Source organism: Anomaloglossus baeobatrachus, chromosome 8, assembly GCF_048569485.1.
Source record: "Anomaloglossus baeobatrachus isolate aAnoBae1 chromosome 8, aAnoBae1.hap1, whole genome shotgun sequence".
NCBI lineage: Eukaryota > Metazoa > Chordata > Amphibia > Anura > Aromobatidae > Anomaloglossus > Anomaloglossus baeobatrachus.
Genome location: NC_134360.1, coordinates 149922987 through 149938461, shown reverse-complemented (window position 1 = coordinate 149938461; position 15475 = coordinate 149922987). Strand labels below are relative to the sequence as shown.

General features: G+C 46.5%; 1 protein-coding gene across 1 annotated transcript in view; it reads right to left on the bottom strand.

Annotated features, from left to right (window-relative positions):
- The window catches only part of CFH (complement factor H), a 1163637-nt gene that overhangs the window by 875319 nt on the left and 272843 nt on the right, over positions 1-15475 (bottom strand). The window contains exon 8 of the mRNA XM_075322035.1: positions 10846-11031. Within this exon, the coding sequence (XP_075178150.1) occupies positions 10846-11031 (186 nt within the window). The remainder of the gene's footprint in view (positions 1-10845; positions 11032-15475) is intronic.

Below are 15475 nucleotides of genomic sequence, written 5' to 3'. Positions count from 1 at the left end.
CCGCACTTTGCGTTTCCACCTGTGTTTCAGCTGCTTTTTAGGTCCGTTTTGAACTGCACCTTTTTCATGCCAAAAGGCATGCGCTTTGATTTTCCAGAAAAGTCAATGGTAAATGTTGATTTTCAGACCGCACTTTGTGTTTCTAAACGCTGCGTTTAATTTGCATATTTTGTGGCAAAAACAATGCGTTCAAAGAAGCAGCATGTCAATTGTTTTTGCCATTTCTGCAGCGTTTTGCTAACATTGAAGTCAACGAGAAGTGTCAAAAAGCAGCAAAATTCCAGCGTTTTACATGCTTTTTGGGTGCAGAAACAGTGCGTTTTTTACTTCAAAAACACATGCTTTTCACACATTAAAATGATGGAATAATATGTCCCTTTACACACACAGATAGTCTGACAATGAAATTAGTGAAAATTATGTTTGTATTGCTATTTTTGCAATAAATTTTATTAATCCGCTATATTTTCAAGAAATTTAACAAATTTCATTGTTAATTTAAAAATATCCGTTTCTTATTTTTTTCTCTTTTTTCAGTCTGTTTTACTATTTAATATTTATTTAGCAGTGTCTTGATGTTCAAAACACATCTGTCAAAATGCAAGGGGAAAAGCATGGAAAAAGCGCTGAAAACGCATCTTAAACGCGGTAAATACGCAGGTGTTTTTAGCGCTAAAGCTCTGAAAAAGGCAACTTTGGTCAAATCAATTAAGCCCAAAACGTCCGTTTAGAACTGGAAGTAGGAGAACGCAAAGTGCGGTCTTAGCCTAAGAATGGTTTCACTTTTGAGTATTTTCTGTCATCTATGCCTCTTAGGCCTATTTCACACGTCAGTGAAAAACCACAGACGTTCTTCACTGATGTGTAAAACACGCACATGTCCCTCCGTGTGCCGTGATTCACGGCACACGTGGGTTGTCCATGTGCAATCCGTGATTGCATATGGACATTACTCACCTGCCTTCACTGCTGCTGTATATGGTGCTGAAGTCTCCAGCTCTGCAGCGTCCACCCACCGCTCTCAGCAGCTACTTCCTGGTCGGGTTTTCCTGTTCTCATGAATATTCATGAGCCAGGAAGAAGCTGCCGAGAGCGGAGGCTCCAGAGCGAATCGCAGGCAAGGTAAGTTGAAAATATTTAATATTTAATATGTAAGTGATTTTCTGGTACGTGTTTCACTGATCACACATGGATCACACCATAGTGTGGTCCGTGGGTCACCAGTAGAGATGAGCGAACCGGAAGCAGTTTGGCTCGAGTCGGTTCGCCGAACGGAGGTCACATTCAAGTTCAGTTCGGCGAACCACTCAAACCCCATAGGAAACAATAGGAGGCAATCACAAACACATAAAAACACATTATAAATGTACACATACAGTTAATAAACATTGCCATAACACTTACCGGTGCCCGCGATCCATCCTGCACTCTGTCTCAAGCCGCTTTTCCATCGGTAATCGCTGCGTCCTCCCGATAACCAGCAGTGATGACAGGACCTATCGTGATATCAAAATAGCCATGTGACCAGTCATGTGTCTATTATCTCATTGGCTACAGACTGGTCACATGGCTAGATGTCATGTCCTGGTCCTAGGTCTTGTTAGTGCATCTCTCCAGTGCGCGGTGATCGTTTGTATATCGCCGTGTACCGTCGACATGCTCTGGCACACGGACGACTCCCCGTTCCTGCATTGGGCGCTCTTTACAGAGTCAGCCCACATGCAAAGACTGGCTGTCACAGCCGGTGAATAGCGGCATCGGGAATCACGTGATCGGAGCACCGTTGCTATGCCAACCTGGCTGTGAGCGGTGAAGTCACCGCTAACAGCCGGCAGCCTATGGTCACTCGCACTGAGTGATTTCTGCACGGGGCAGCAGCGTCTTTCTCCCATGCAGTGAAGCCTGATGTAGCAGAGCTGCATGGGTTGAAGGAGAAAGAAGACAGAAGACCATGGATCGTGGAGGGGTGAGAGGGAGTAATAAACATGGAGTCTCTAATGTGTCTGTGTATTTATTTCTATTAAAGTATTTTTTCTCTGTGTGGTGCCTTTTTTTTAACCATTTATTGGAGATTCTTAATGGGCGGGTCAAACTTGCCTGACATTAAGAATCTCTGACCTAATAATAGCTAGTAAAACAAAGCTAGTATTAACTCATAATTACCCAGCAAGCCACCATCACCAGGGCAGCTGGAAGAGTTGGAAACAGCGCCAGATGATGGCGCTTCTATGAGAGCGCCATTTTCTGGGGCGGCTGCGGACTGCAATTCGCAGCAGAGGCGCCCACAAACCTCGGGCTAACCTGTGCTGCGGATTCCAATTACCAGCTGCCTAGTTGTACCCGGCTGGAAACGAAAATAGGGCAAAGCTCACGTCGGTTTTTTTTTTAAATTATTTCATGAAATTCATGAAATAATTAAAAAAAGGGCTTCCCTATATTTTTAGTTCCCAGCCAGGTACAAATAGGCAGCTAGGGGTTGGGGGCAGCCCGTACCTGCCTGCTGTACCTGGCTAGCATAGAAAAATATGGCGAAGCACACGTCATTTTTTTTTAGTTTTTTGGGAAATAAAAAATGCTTCCCTGGATTTTCCATTGCCAGTGAAGGTAACACCAAGCAGTGGGGGTTAGCAGCCAGTAGCTGCTTGGATTACCCTTATCTAGCAATACAAAAAATGCAGCGGGAGCCCATATATATATTTTTTTTTATTATTTATTTAAATAGCTAAAAAAAATGGGCTTCCCTGTTTTTTGATTGCCTGACATGACAGTGCTGTAAAAATAAATCATTAAAAAAAATGACGTAGTATTTTTGATTCTCAGCGCAGTTAAAGCAGACAGCTATGGGTTCCCACCCCCATCTGCCTGGCGTTACCTTAGCTGGCAATCAAAATACAGGGAAGCCCATTAATTTTTTTTATTTAAAAAAACAGTAAAAAAAAAATGACGTCTGGTCCCCCCATTTATGATAGCCAGCTAGGGTAAAGCAGACTGCTGTAGCCTGAAAACCACAGCTGGCAGCTTTACCGTGGTTGGGGATCCAATGTGGAGGTCACCCCAGGCTCTTTTTTTTAATTATTTTATAAATAATAATATTTACAAAAATAGTAGGGTCCCCCCCAAATTGGATCACCAGCCAAGGTAAAGCGGACAGCTGTGGTCTGGTATTCTCAGGGTGGTAAGGTCCATAGTTATTGGCACTTCACTGCCTAAAAATAGCAGGCCACAGGCACCCCAGAAGTGGCGCATCCACTAGATGCGCCAATCCTGGCGCTTCACCCCAGCTCATCCCGTGCCCTGGTGCGGTGGCAAACGGGGTAATAAATGGGGTTGATACTAGCTGTAAGGTCACATGACATCAAGCCCAGCAGTTTGTGATGTCTTGGCGTCTATCAGATACCCGACATCATAAACTGTCAGTACTAACAAAAAAAATAGACAAAAAAAATGTATTTGAAAAAACACTCCCCAAAACATTTCCTCTTTCACCAAGTTATTGTAAGTAAAAAAAAATAAGAGGATTCCACGATGACTCTGGACCATCTAGAATATGGGGGGACACGCTCAGGGAACGTATACCCCATTTTCTAGGAGTGCAGACCCTACATGTGAGGCGTGTGGGTGCAATGAATCTGCACCCACTCTCCCCAGGTCCACAGCAGCAGAGTCCATGTCGTAACTGTTGCTACCAAGGCTGCAATGCCCTGCTCATGAGGTAAGGGCATGCCTAATCAGGAGAACTATTCTACATTTCCAAATATTGGTATTTGCTGATATTATTGCTATTCCACCTGCTATATTTTGGGGATAGGATCTTAGAGATGGAATACCCCTTTAAGTTCAGTTATCCAGCTGAATGAATACTAAACAACAGAGCTCGCTATTTAGATGTGTTTACTTGTGGCGTATAACGGACTCTCATGTTTGGTAGTCGTTCAGCAGGGCAACTATAAAATCAAATACCTCCATTTGGAAATGTAGTATAGCTCTCCTGATCAACTATCTTCGTTACCTCATAAGCAGGGCAGTGTAGTTGCTTACAGATGCATGGTTACCACCACTCACTGTGCCTGAACACAGGAAGCTGAGCTGACAGCCGCTCTGTGCATGCGGCAGGGTCTATTGTGAAGGAGGGGGCCGCGGGGGACCAACACTACACAGGTACCGTGGGACACCGGGGAACACCGGTGGGGTTATAGGGGGTGACCTGGCAGGGCCTGGGGAGGAGTTTTCTGCCGCATGTGTCATGGCACATGCGACAGAAATCAGAGGAGTAGGGTGAATGCGGCCGGCGCGCTGCTGTGTGCGTGGCCATATTGGATTTCTGGGAAAGGGTCGGTGGGGCACTTTGGCAACAGCGGGGGACCGGAGGGGATCGGGGAGGAGATTTATCTCCCAACTGAGATGTTTGTTCATGCCAGATGGGAGAGAAATAATTTTTTACCGGCGCTGTCATTTACTGTAACGTGATCATCGGTATACGGTGTATCCCGGTGATCACAAGAGCGGGGACCGGAAAAACCGGCCTGAATCATGATCTCCAGGGTCTCAGCTACCCTCTGAACTGAAACCCCGGAGATTTTCTGACGCTTGGGGGGCGCTATTCACTTATTTATGCCTGCTGTTTATAAACAGCAGATCAGAATAAGGCTACATTCACACGACCGATCCATTTTTGCGGTCCGCAAAAAACGGTCCGTTTTTTTCACAGGTGCATCCGTGTGTTATCCGTTTCCATTCCGTATACGGTCCGTATGTCATCCGTTTGTCATCCGTACGCCTTCCGTTTTTTTTGCGTACTGCAAAAAAACTGAAGGAGGGAAAATACATAAATTTACCCAGGATCCATAGCTTCAACCTACATGAGGCGGTCACATGTTCACTCCAGTGCCATTTTCTACTGCTTTTCACAGCATAGAGCGCTCTGGTGATTTTCCTGTGCTAGTACACTTCATATCAGTCTTTTCTGTCATTATAATGGCAGAAAGACACATAATGTCCCACTCTCCTGCATTTTGTAATTTTGCACCCTTCTTTTAAATTAAATAAATAATTAAAAAAAAAAAAACACGTGGGGGTCCCCTCAAAATTGGATTACCAACCAAGGTAAAGCAGACAGCTGGGGTCTGATATTCTCAGACTAGGGAGGTCCATGGTTATTGGACTCTCCTTAGCCTAAAAATAGCAGACCGCAGCCGCCCCAGAAGTGACGCATCCATTAGATGCGCCAATCCTGGTGCTTCGCCCCAGCTCATTCCATGCCCTGGTGCGGTGGCAAACGGGGTAATATATGGGGTTAATACCAGATGTGTAATGTCACCTGGCATCAAGCCCTGGGGTTCGTGAGGTCAGGCGTCTATCAGATACCCGACATCACCAACCCAGTAAGTAATAAAAAAAAATAGACGACAAACACATTTTTATTTGAAAAAAGAATCCCCAAAACATTCCCTCTTTCACCAATTTATTAGAAAGAAAAGCACATCCAGGTCTGCTGTAATCCAAGTGGTTCCCATGACGATCCATACCATAGTCACTATCCCAGTCAATGAAGAACAGAATGTTCCCCATTGGCTGGGAGAGTAATGCAGTGACCTGAGCTAACATCAATAGGTCAGTCCAGGTCACTGCAGGGTATGACAAGTGCTGCTGTCAGGAGTGAGGTACGTACCTGCGGTGACGATCTGCACTGCTGATACTGCACACTGACTTCAATCAGCTTCACAGCCAAGTATCGCGGGAGCCTGTGACGTCACCACTAGTCACAGTCTCGGGTCGGAAGTGAGAGGAGGTGATGTGACAAGCGGCGGCCATGGAAGACAGTGACAGCGCTGACATTGGAAGGGCAGGACTTCATCACCGCAGGTAAGCCGAGCGGGGCCAAGTGTGCGGAGTGCCAGGTGGGTGGAGCCAAGCAGGTAATGTGTGCGGACTGTGAGGTGGGTGGAGCCAAGCAGGGCAATGTGTGCAGAGTGCCAGGTGGGTGGAGCTAAGCAGGGTAATGTGTGCAGAGTGCGAGGTGGGTGGAGCTAAGTGGGGTAATGTGTGCAGAGTGCCAGGTGGGTTGAGCTAAGCGGGGTAATGTGTGCGGAGTGCCAGCTGGGTGGAGCCAAGCTGGTTAATGTGTGTGGAGTGCCAGGTGGGTGGAGCCAAGCGGGGTAATGTGTGCGGAGTGCGAGGTGGATGGAGCTAAGCGGGCTAATGTGTTCGGAGTGCGAGGTGGGTGGAGCTAAGCTGGCTAATGTGTGCAGAGTGACAGGTGGGTGGAGCCAAGCGGGGTAATGTGTGCGGAGAGCGAGATGGGTGTAGCTAAGCGGGGTAATGTGTGCAAAGTGCGAGGTGGGTGGAGCTAAACGGTGTAATGTGTGTGGAGTGTGAGGTGGGTGGAGTAAAGTGGGGTAATGTGTGCAGAGTGCAAGGTGGGTGGAGCCAAGCGGGGTAATGTGTGCGGAGTGCGATGTGAGTGGAGCCTAGCGGGGCCATGTGTGCGGGCGGCGGAGTGTGAAGTGGGTGGAGCTTAGCGGGGCCATGTGTGCCGGCGGTGGAGTGTGAAGTGGGTGGAGCCCAGCGGGGCCATGTGTGCAGGCGGCGGAGTGCAAAGTGGGTGAAGCCTAGCGGGGCCATGTGGCGCTGAGGATGTCAGTGCTGTGTGTGTGTGTACATGCCGAGTGCAGGAGGGGGCGGAGCTGAGCGGGGAAGTGTCGGCTCCCTGCACACGTAACTAGGGTAAATATCGGGTTACCAAGCAAAGCGCTTTGCTTGGATACCCGATATTTATCTTGATTACCAGCTTACCGCAGGCTGCCAGCAATGGCTCCCTGCACACTGTAGCTGTAAAAAACCCTGCTTTTGGTGATCGAACCATTCTTGAATGTAACTCGAACTGTTGAGCTTTTAGCAAAAAGCTCGAGTTCTAGTTCGATCTAGAACACCCCCCAAAATCACTCGAACTGCGAACTGGCGAACCTCGAACCATGAACCGCGCTCAACTCTAGTCATCAGTGATGCCAGAAAAAAACTGACTTGTCTCCGTGCAGAATCACGGCCACGCGTGCACGCTGCACGGAGACACGTTCAGTGAAAAATCACTGATGTGTGAGCAGACCCATTGATTATAATGGGTCTGCGTATGTCAGTGATTCTGGTACGTTTTAAAAAAAGCACAAACGTACCAGAATCACTGACGTGTGAAACAGGCCTTAAAGTCATTTCAAATGTGGTGTGGTCGACTCTATAAAAATTGGCTCTGTATATTTTGTGGGAAAAAAAGAAAAAATGCTGATAAACTTTTAGCCCTTATAACTTCATAGCAAAGAAAATGTTTTAAACATGGTGCTGATGTAAAGTACAAATGTAAAAAATGTTATTTATTATTTTTTTTTTTTACATACTGTATATACTGCTTTAGGGGCATAAAAATTCAAATTTCAAAAATTGTTAAATTTTGAATTCTTTTTGTCAAATTTTGATTTTTCCATATATAAAACCTAAATATTATCCAAATGTACCACTAACATGAAGTACAATATGTCATGAAAAAACTATTTCAGAATCACTGGGATCCGTTAAGTGTTCCAGAGTTGTAACCTCAGGCTGGAAACACATCTATGCGAGTAAAATCGGTCCGAGTTGGCGGAAAAAAACTCGGCTGATTTTAGTTCACGTTAGGTCAGAGTGCAATGCAACTGCACTGCGATCCTGAGATTTTTCTCATGATTGCAGTGCGTGTGTAATGCATGTGTGATCCGTGCGTGATCCTTTTTTTTCTCAGCAGCTGTCATCTGCTATTAAGCTCTGCTATATGGCCGCTGACAGCAGCTACAGACAGCCATGTAGCAGAGCTGAATGGCAGATGACAGCAAACAGAGAGCTGCACGATCAGAATGAACTCGGGTGAACTTCACCCGACTTCATTGTCATGCCGCAGCTCTGTCTGTGTCGTGTCCTGATTAGCGGTCACCCGAGAAGGACTCACCGGTGACCGCTAATCCCCTGAGTGACTGAATTGAGCAGCGTGATTAGCGCTGCTGTCACTCAGGTTACCCGCGGCCAGCTGGATCCTCCCCCCATGACCGCAACTCACCTGTGACTTCATCGCTGTCACTCAGGAGACTTGCTGTCACAGGTGGAGGATCCAGCGGTGGCCGTGAGTTACCTGAGTGACGTCATCGCTGATCGCGATACTCACCTCAGTTGCTGTGTGGAGGTGACAGGAGCGACGGTGTTCTTCTGCAGCTCCTGTCACCTTCACGTAGCAGAGCTGGAAGCAACGCGGGACCTCCGTGGATTACGTTGGACAAGGATGGGTTTTTTGCGTACTTAATAAAGTGGTGAACGAGGGTCTTTGTTATTGTTTATTATTTCAAATAAAGGATTTTTTTACTGTGTGTGTTTATTAACTTTAATTTACAGTTTATTCATTGGGGGTGTCTCATAGACGCCTGCAATGATTAATCTAGGATTTATTGGCAGCTATGGGCTGCCATTAACTCCTTATTACCCCGATTGGCAACGCACCAGGGAAAATCAGGAAGAGCCGGGTAGAGTCCCAGAACTGTCACATCTATTGTATGCGGCAATTCTGGGCGGCTGCTGGCTGATATTGTTAGGCTGGGGGGCTCCCCATAATGTGGAGCTCCCCATCCTGAGAATACCAGCCTTCAGCCGTATGGCTTTATCTGGCTGGTACTAAAAATGGGGGAAACCGCACGCCGGTTTTTTAAATTATTTATTTATTTTACTGCACAGCATAGACACCTTGACCGTCTTGAAAAAGCGCCTAAGCGAAACGGACATTGAAGCTCCCTCTCCACCTCCCCGCCCTGCCATTCACCAGGTAATTCTCCGGCCCTTTTAATTTCCGTGTCAGTAATGCCTTAGGCATCTTTCTACATCTTCCCTTCTGACACGGTCTCTTACTTTCAACTTTACTACTTCTCTGCATGTTATTTTTCCCACCTCCTTGGATGGTCCGGTTTGCGGCTGCACCGCTGCCCACTTAGCAGCATAATTTACTTTTTTGTCTACCATTTGGCATTCCCTGTTTATACAGGTTTATGCATCTGGGCTGTATTCATTGTTTACTCTTTTTTGCTGCTGTGGTCGACACCGGTGTTTCTGCTTGCCGCATCATTCTTGAGCTATTTCCTTCCTTTAGTAGCCTTACCTCTGTGACCCACGGCTATCCCCCCCCTTCACACCGGAGGGTTATTTTGTGTGTTTTTTTGTAACTTTTTGGTAGGCTGCATAGTTAGTGATTCGTGATCTTGCCCTCTTGACCCACGACTACATACATTTTACTAGTGTTGATTATATACACTTCATGTGGTTTGGTCATGATATAAGTTGTATTGCAGCCTTACCTCTGTAACCCACGACTACACACATTTTATTAGTGTTGATTATATACACTTCATGTGGTTTGGTCATGATACTAGTTGCTTTGCAGCCTTACCTCTGTGACCACGGCTATTTATACACCCCATAGCTATAGGGTCCGCTTTTTGATCATTGGTGAGCTGCAAACACATTGACCTTTGGCCCTATCCTTGTTACCTATGACCATCTTGTAGCCATTTGGCTCTACACCCTAATACTCTCTTGGGGGGCCTTTTAAACTCTTATATTATGTTGGTAATCTCACCTCCTTGACCCACGACTAGTTCATTGATCTTCCCTATGTGGCAGGTTTTACAGGGTTGGTGGTTTGGTTTTATTACAATTGTGTTCCTCATTGTATCCAAATTTTGTCTTCCATCCACACCTCTGTGGCCTCGATTTTTATTATTTTTCTCGCAAAAAAACTTTTGACTGTTTTCTACTCAAGAATAAATATTTTTGATAATTAATATTTTCCAATAAACAATATATATTTTTTGCATAACTTCAGTGCCATTTTCTTCTTTGTCTTCCTTGTTTAATACAGCATAGACACGCCCACTGGCTGCTGTAATTGGTTGCAGTGAGACAGCTGTCACTCAGCGTGTCTGACTGCAACCAATCATAGGTGCCGGTGGGCGGGTAAAGCAGGGAATACGAGATTGAATAATGAGCGGACGGCTTTTTCAAAAGAGGAGAAGCCAACGGAGCAGTGTGAACGCCGTGCAGCGCCGCGCTGGTGATCGGGGATCGGTGAGTATGAGAGAGGGGGAGAGAGGGATAGACTGACATGAACAGAGAGTGAGGGACAGAGATAGTGACCGACCGACAGAGAGAGAATAGAGACCGAGAGGGAGAGACCGACTGACAGAGAATAGTGATTGACAGACATTGTGAGACATCGCTCGTTTCCAGTGTTTTAGGAAACATGCGAGAAATGTATTTAGAAAATCGGATGTCACTAGGATGGTGTGAGTGCCATCCCGTGACATCCGATTTTTTACACACTCCCATAGACTTGCATTGGAGAGACTTGCAGTAGAAACTCGCAAAAAAGCAGCATGCTGCGATTTTTTTCTCAGTCCAATTTGGACTGAGAAAAAAATCGCAAATGCGAGCTGAATCATTCACTAACGTGTCTGATTCCAATGCGAGATTTTCTCGCATTGCTCTACTGCGAGAAACTTGCAAGTGAGAAGCAGCCCTCATAAAGTGACACAGGTCAGAATTGATAAAAATTGCCTGGTCAGAAGGCAAAACCAGGCCCTGGTGTGAAAGGGTTAACATGTTACATCTACATGAAATATAAAACAAGTATGTAATTTATTGTATTTTCAATATTTGACAAAGTATTACTATTTTGTTTACTTTCTGTGGATAATGAAAGGCAGAACAGTTTCCCAATGTACTTTCATTTCAATAAATTGATTTTAAATTTTAAAACAATTATAAAACTGGGAAAATTCTTACGTAAGCATTTTGGTTCAGAACTCCATCCATTCTTAGTACACTCTATTCTCTCCCAGTAAACTTTCTGTGGTGTGAGATAATTTTGATTACACCGATATTCTATAATACTTCCAGGATACTTTGGAAACCTGTGATACCAGCCGTAAATATATCCATTTATAATTTTAGGTTCATCACATTTTTTACCTGCAGAAACACATTATAAAAAGAGAACATTTAATTTTAAGGGTGAAAAAGGTCTGACAACAGCTGCTAAAACTAATACAATCTACCAGTAACTCAAGGGAGGAAATGGAAATGACTGGCAAAGCAAAGATTACATGATCCCGATTGACCATCCAAGCTATTTTCATTACCTCATAACCTTTTTGTAAGAATTGATAAAGGGTGGGAAGAAATGTTTGATTTAAAAATGTTAATTTTCAGAGTTTCTTTAAACCCCTTAAAGATCATCAATACACCTTTCTATTAACCTAAGGTATAAGAGAATAATGCCCTTATACAGGCAAAAAAGCGCAGGGTTGTCCGTTGTATACATACTGTATAGATGAGAACTTGGAAAAATCATGGTCATTTAACCCACTATATGTAGCTGTTAGTAGTAACAATTGCATCTAGTTGGTTAACAGAAAGCAAGGGGCTCCCTCTATAATGCCAACAGCACCGTGTAATCAAAATTCTGTGATCCTGATTGCTCTACGGGCAGTCTCAGTTCATATAATGACCTCATGCTCTGTCAGATATGGAGGCCTGTTATACTGTTAGCAATACTTTAGTGTAATAAAATGCAATTTTTCTTTTTTTTTCTATTCCAATTTCAGTTATTTACTGTCAAGCACCTGAAAGATTATTAAACTTCCTGACAGCATCTACATAAAAATGATCTATTGTGCACGGAGTCTAAAGGGGGCTTTACAAGCTGCAATATCGGTAACGATATATTGTCGGGGTCGGTAGTAACGCACATCCGGCGCCATTACCGACACATGTAACACCAATGAGTGATGATCAACGAGCATAAAAACGTGAAAAATCGTTGCTCGTTGTCACTACGCTCATTTCATTAATATCGTTGCTGCGACAGGTACGATGTTGTTTGTCGTTCCTGCGGCAGCACACATCGCTATGTGTGACACCAAAGCCAACTGGATACTGGAGCACCAGGCAGGGTACTCAGACCCCGAACTAGGCTATAAGCCACCACCCTAGTCAAATCAACTGATTGTGGTCTGGACCTCAGGGGTTCATTCCCACCTAAGTCCCGATTGAAGGCAACAGCCCAACCTGTCCAGATAGGAGCCACCGCCAGAGGCCAGAGATCCAAAGGGCCAGCGTCTGCGGGCAAACGAGCTCCTACGACACATATACGCCGGGGAGCGGACTACCAGTGCCCAGGCACAGTAGTCAAGATACATACACAGGTGCAGGAGAAAGGCGGACATTACCAACCAGACAGGAGAATCTGCAGCCGGCTGCGGGCCCCGTTCATCACCCCGTTTGGTTTACCAGTGCCTCTGGTGTTTTGTATGAGAGTGAGTACACCAGTGCCCTCAAGCACCGCACCGCGCTGCACCGCAACATTGCACTCTGCAACCCGGCCCTCACCAGTCGGGCCCCGGGACCAACATCCCCTACCCACGGAGGGGTCAACACCTAGCTGCGCCACTACACCGCTCCCATACCTTCACCGCAGCGGTGGTGTCCACAATCACAACAACCCTTGGGTGGCGTCACAAACAATCATCCCAAAATTAAATACCCGCATCCCCTGCGCGTAGCGCCAAACCCCCTTGCAAAGCGACGTGACCCCCGGGTCCGTGAGAGGCTTGAGCCACCAAGCGTAGAACGCGAGCACGGTGGGTGGAGCCAAGCGGGGTAATGTGTGCGGAGTGCCAGGTGGGTGGAGCCAAGCGGGGTAATGTGTGTAGAGTGCCAGGTGGGTGAAGCCAAGCGGAGTAATGTGTGTGGAGTGCAAGGTGGGTGGAGCTAAGCAGGGTAATGTGTGCGGAGTGCGAGGTGGGTAGAGCTAAGCGGAGTAATGTGTGCGGAGTGCGAGGTGGGTGGAGCTAAGCGGGGTAATGTGTGCGGAGTGAGAGGTGGGTGGAGCTAAGCGGGGTAATGTGTGCAGAGTGCCAGGTGGGGGAGCCAAGCGGGGTAATGTGTGTGGAGTGCGAGGTGGATGGAGCTAAGCAGGGTAATGTGTGCGGAGTGTGAGGTGGGTGGAGCTAAGTGGGGTAATGTGTGCAGAGTGCCAGGTGGGTGGAGCCAAGCGGGATAATGTATGCAGAGTGCCAGGTGGGTGGAGCCAAGTGGGGTAATGTGTGCGGAGTGCGAGGTGGGTGGAGCCTAGCGGGGCCATGTGTGCGGGCGGCGGAGTGCAAAGTGGGTGGAGCCCAGCGGTACCATGTGTGCGGGCGGCAGAGTGCGAAGTGGGTGAAGCCTAGCGGGGCCATGTGGCGCTGAGGACGTCAGTGCCATGTGTGTGTGTACATGCAGAGTGCAGGAGTGGGTGGAGCTGAGCGGGGAAGTGTCGGCTCCCTGCACATGTAACTAGGGTAAATATCAGGTTACCAAGCAAAGCGCTTTGCTTGGATACCCGATATTTATCTTGGTTACCAGCTTACCGCAGGCTGCCAGCGATGGCCCCCTGCACACTGTAGCTGAAAAAAACCCTGCTTTTCATGATCGAACCGTTCTCGAACGTAACTCGAACTGTCGAGCTTTTAGCAAAAAGCTCGAGTTCTAGTTCGATCTAGAACACCCCCAAAATCACTCGAACCGTGAACTGGAGAAGCTGCAGCCGGCTGCGGGCCCCGTTCATCACCCCGTTTGGTTTACCAGTGCCTTCGGTGTCTTGTATCAGAGTGAGTGCACCAGTGCCCTTGGGCACCGCACCGCGCTGCACCGCAACACATCACCCTGCACCCCGTCCCTCGCCAGTCGGGCCCCGGGACCAACATTCCCTACCCACGGAGGGGTCAACACCTAGCTGCGCCACTACACCGCTCCCGGGATTCCCCGTACCTTCACCGCAGTGGTGGTGTCCACACTCACAACAACCCGTAGGTGGCGTCACGAACAATCATCCCAAAATTAAATAACCGCATCCCCCGCGCGTAGCGCCAAACCCCCTTGCAGAGCGACGTGACCCCCGGGTCCGTGATAGGCTCGAGCCACCAACCGTAGAACGCGAGCACAGATCCGAACGGCTCCGCGGCCGCAGCCGAGGCTGCGGGGCGGTACATCCCAGTTGCTGTTCTGGAACGAGGGTGCAGGGGCCATGTTTCATGGGTGGACTACAAGGTTGTGATGTCCCCTGCTATCCGCCCCCACACAGTATCCACAGTCGATTGATAGACCACACATGCATTTTTTGGGGATAACAGTTGTTTTTATACAGCGGGAACAAAGAAATCCAACACAAAATATATGGTTCACAGTCTCTCGTGGGTAGGCCACGGCAAATACAGCTTGGAGTTGAATACTGAAGTGCAATTAGGGTTCTGAAGTTTTAAGAGCACAATTTGTTTCAGATGTAATACTTGCATACTTTTCGCAGCAAGTTCAGAGTCTTTTTGCAGCTTAGAGTAGGAGGGTATATATAATAAGATTGTACAGACCTGGAATCCTGGGGTTAATATGACTGCTAATTACGGCACATGCAGAGGTACTTGTAAGCAAATAGAACCACAGGATCCACATATTGCAACCAAGTAATCAGGATAGCATCCTATATGTCAATCAAACCACTTATATCCCCAAAGGACAACTAATGATGCTAATGAATCCTTTAAAATATAACTTTATTAAATATTCAATAAAACACAAACAATAGGCATAGCAGGGTCAAAGAGACTGCAAAGTACAACCCTCCAAAAATGGGGAGGGGTAGGTGGAGACACAAACAGTGTATGGTAAAGACAATTAATAGCAATGACAGAGATCTGTTGACATAGGTCTTGTAATGATCAAAATACTAATATGTGACTGAGTGCCTAATTCACAGAAATATAGAATGTCAGGTTATAGTGTCAATTAATAGTCCCACAGAGATGAGTTGAAGGGGATTTCTAACATAGAGAATATATATATACAGAATTATCAGAACAAACATCAGTCTCTCATCCAGACCAGGGTGGCAATTTTTTCACTTTGCCACTTGGAGTGCATTGCTATGCTGGGTCTGGGAGGACTATTATGATCCACAATGGTTTGTTATGGAGGTCAGGGGTTGTTCCGATAATTCTGTATAGTACTTTGAACTCTTTTCTATATTAGAAATCCCCTTCAATTCATCCCTGTTGGACTATTAATTGACACTATAGCCTGACATTCTATAGGTCTGTCATTTAGGCACTCGGCCATATATTAGTATTCTGATCATTACAAGACCTATGTCAATAGATCCCTGTCATCGCCAATAATTGCTTTTATCATAGACTGTTTGTGTCTCCACCTACCCCACCCCATTTTGAGGCGCGGTGGGATGCGAGATGCAGCAGATTAAAGAGAACCTGTCACCTGAATTTTTGCTATGAAACTAAAAGAATCCCCTTCTGCAGCTCATGGGCTGCATTCTAGAAAGGTTCATCTTGCTACTGGCCCCCCTTTCAGACCTAAATAAACACTT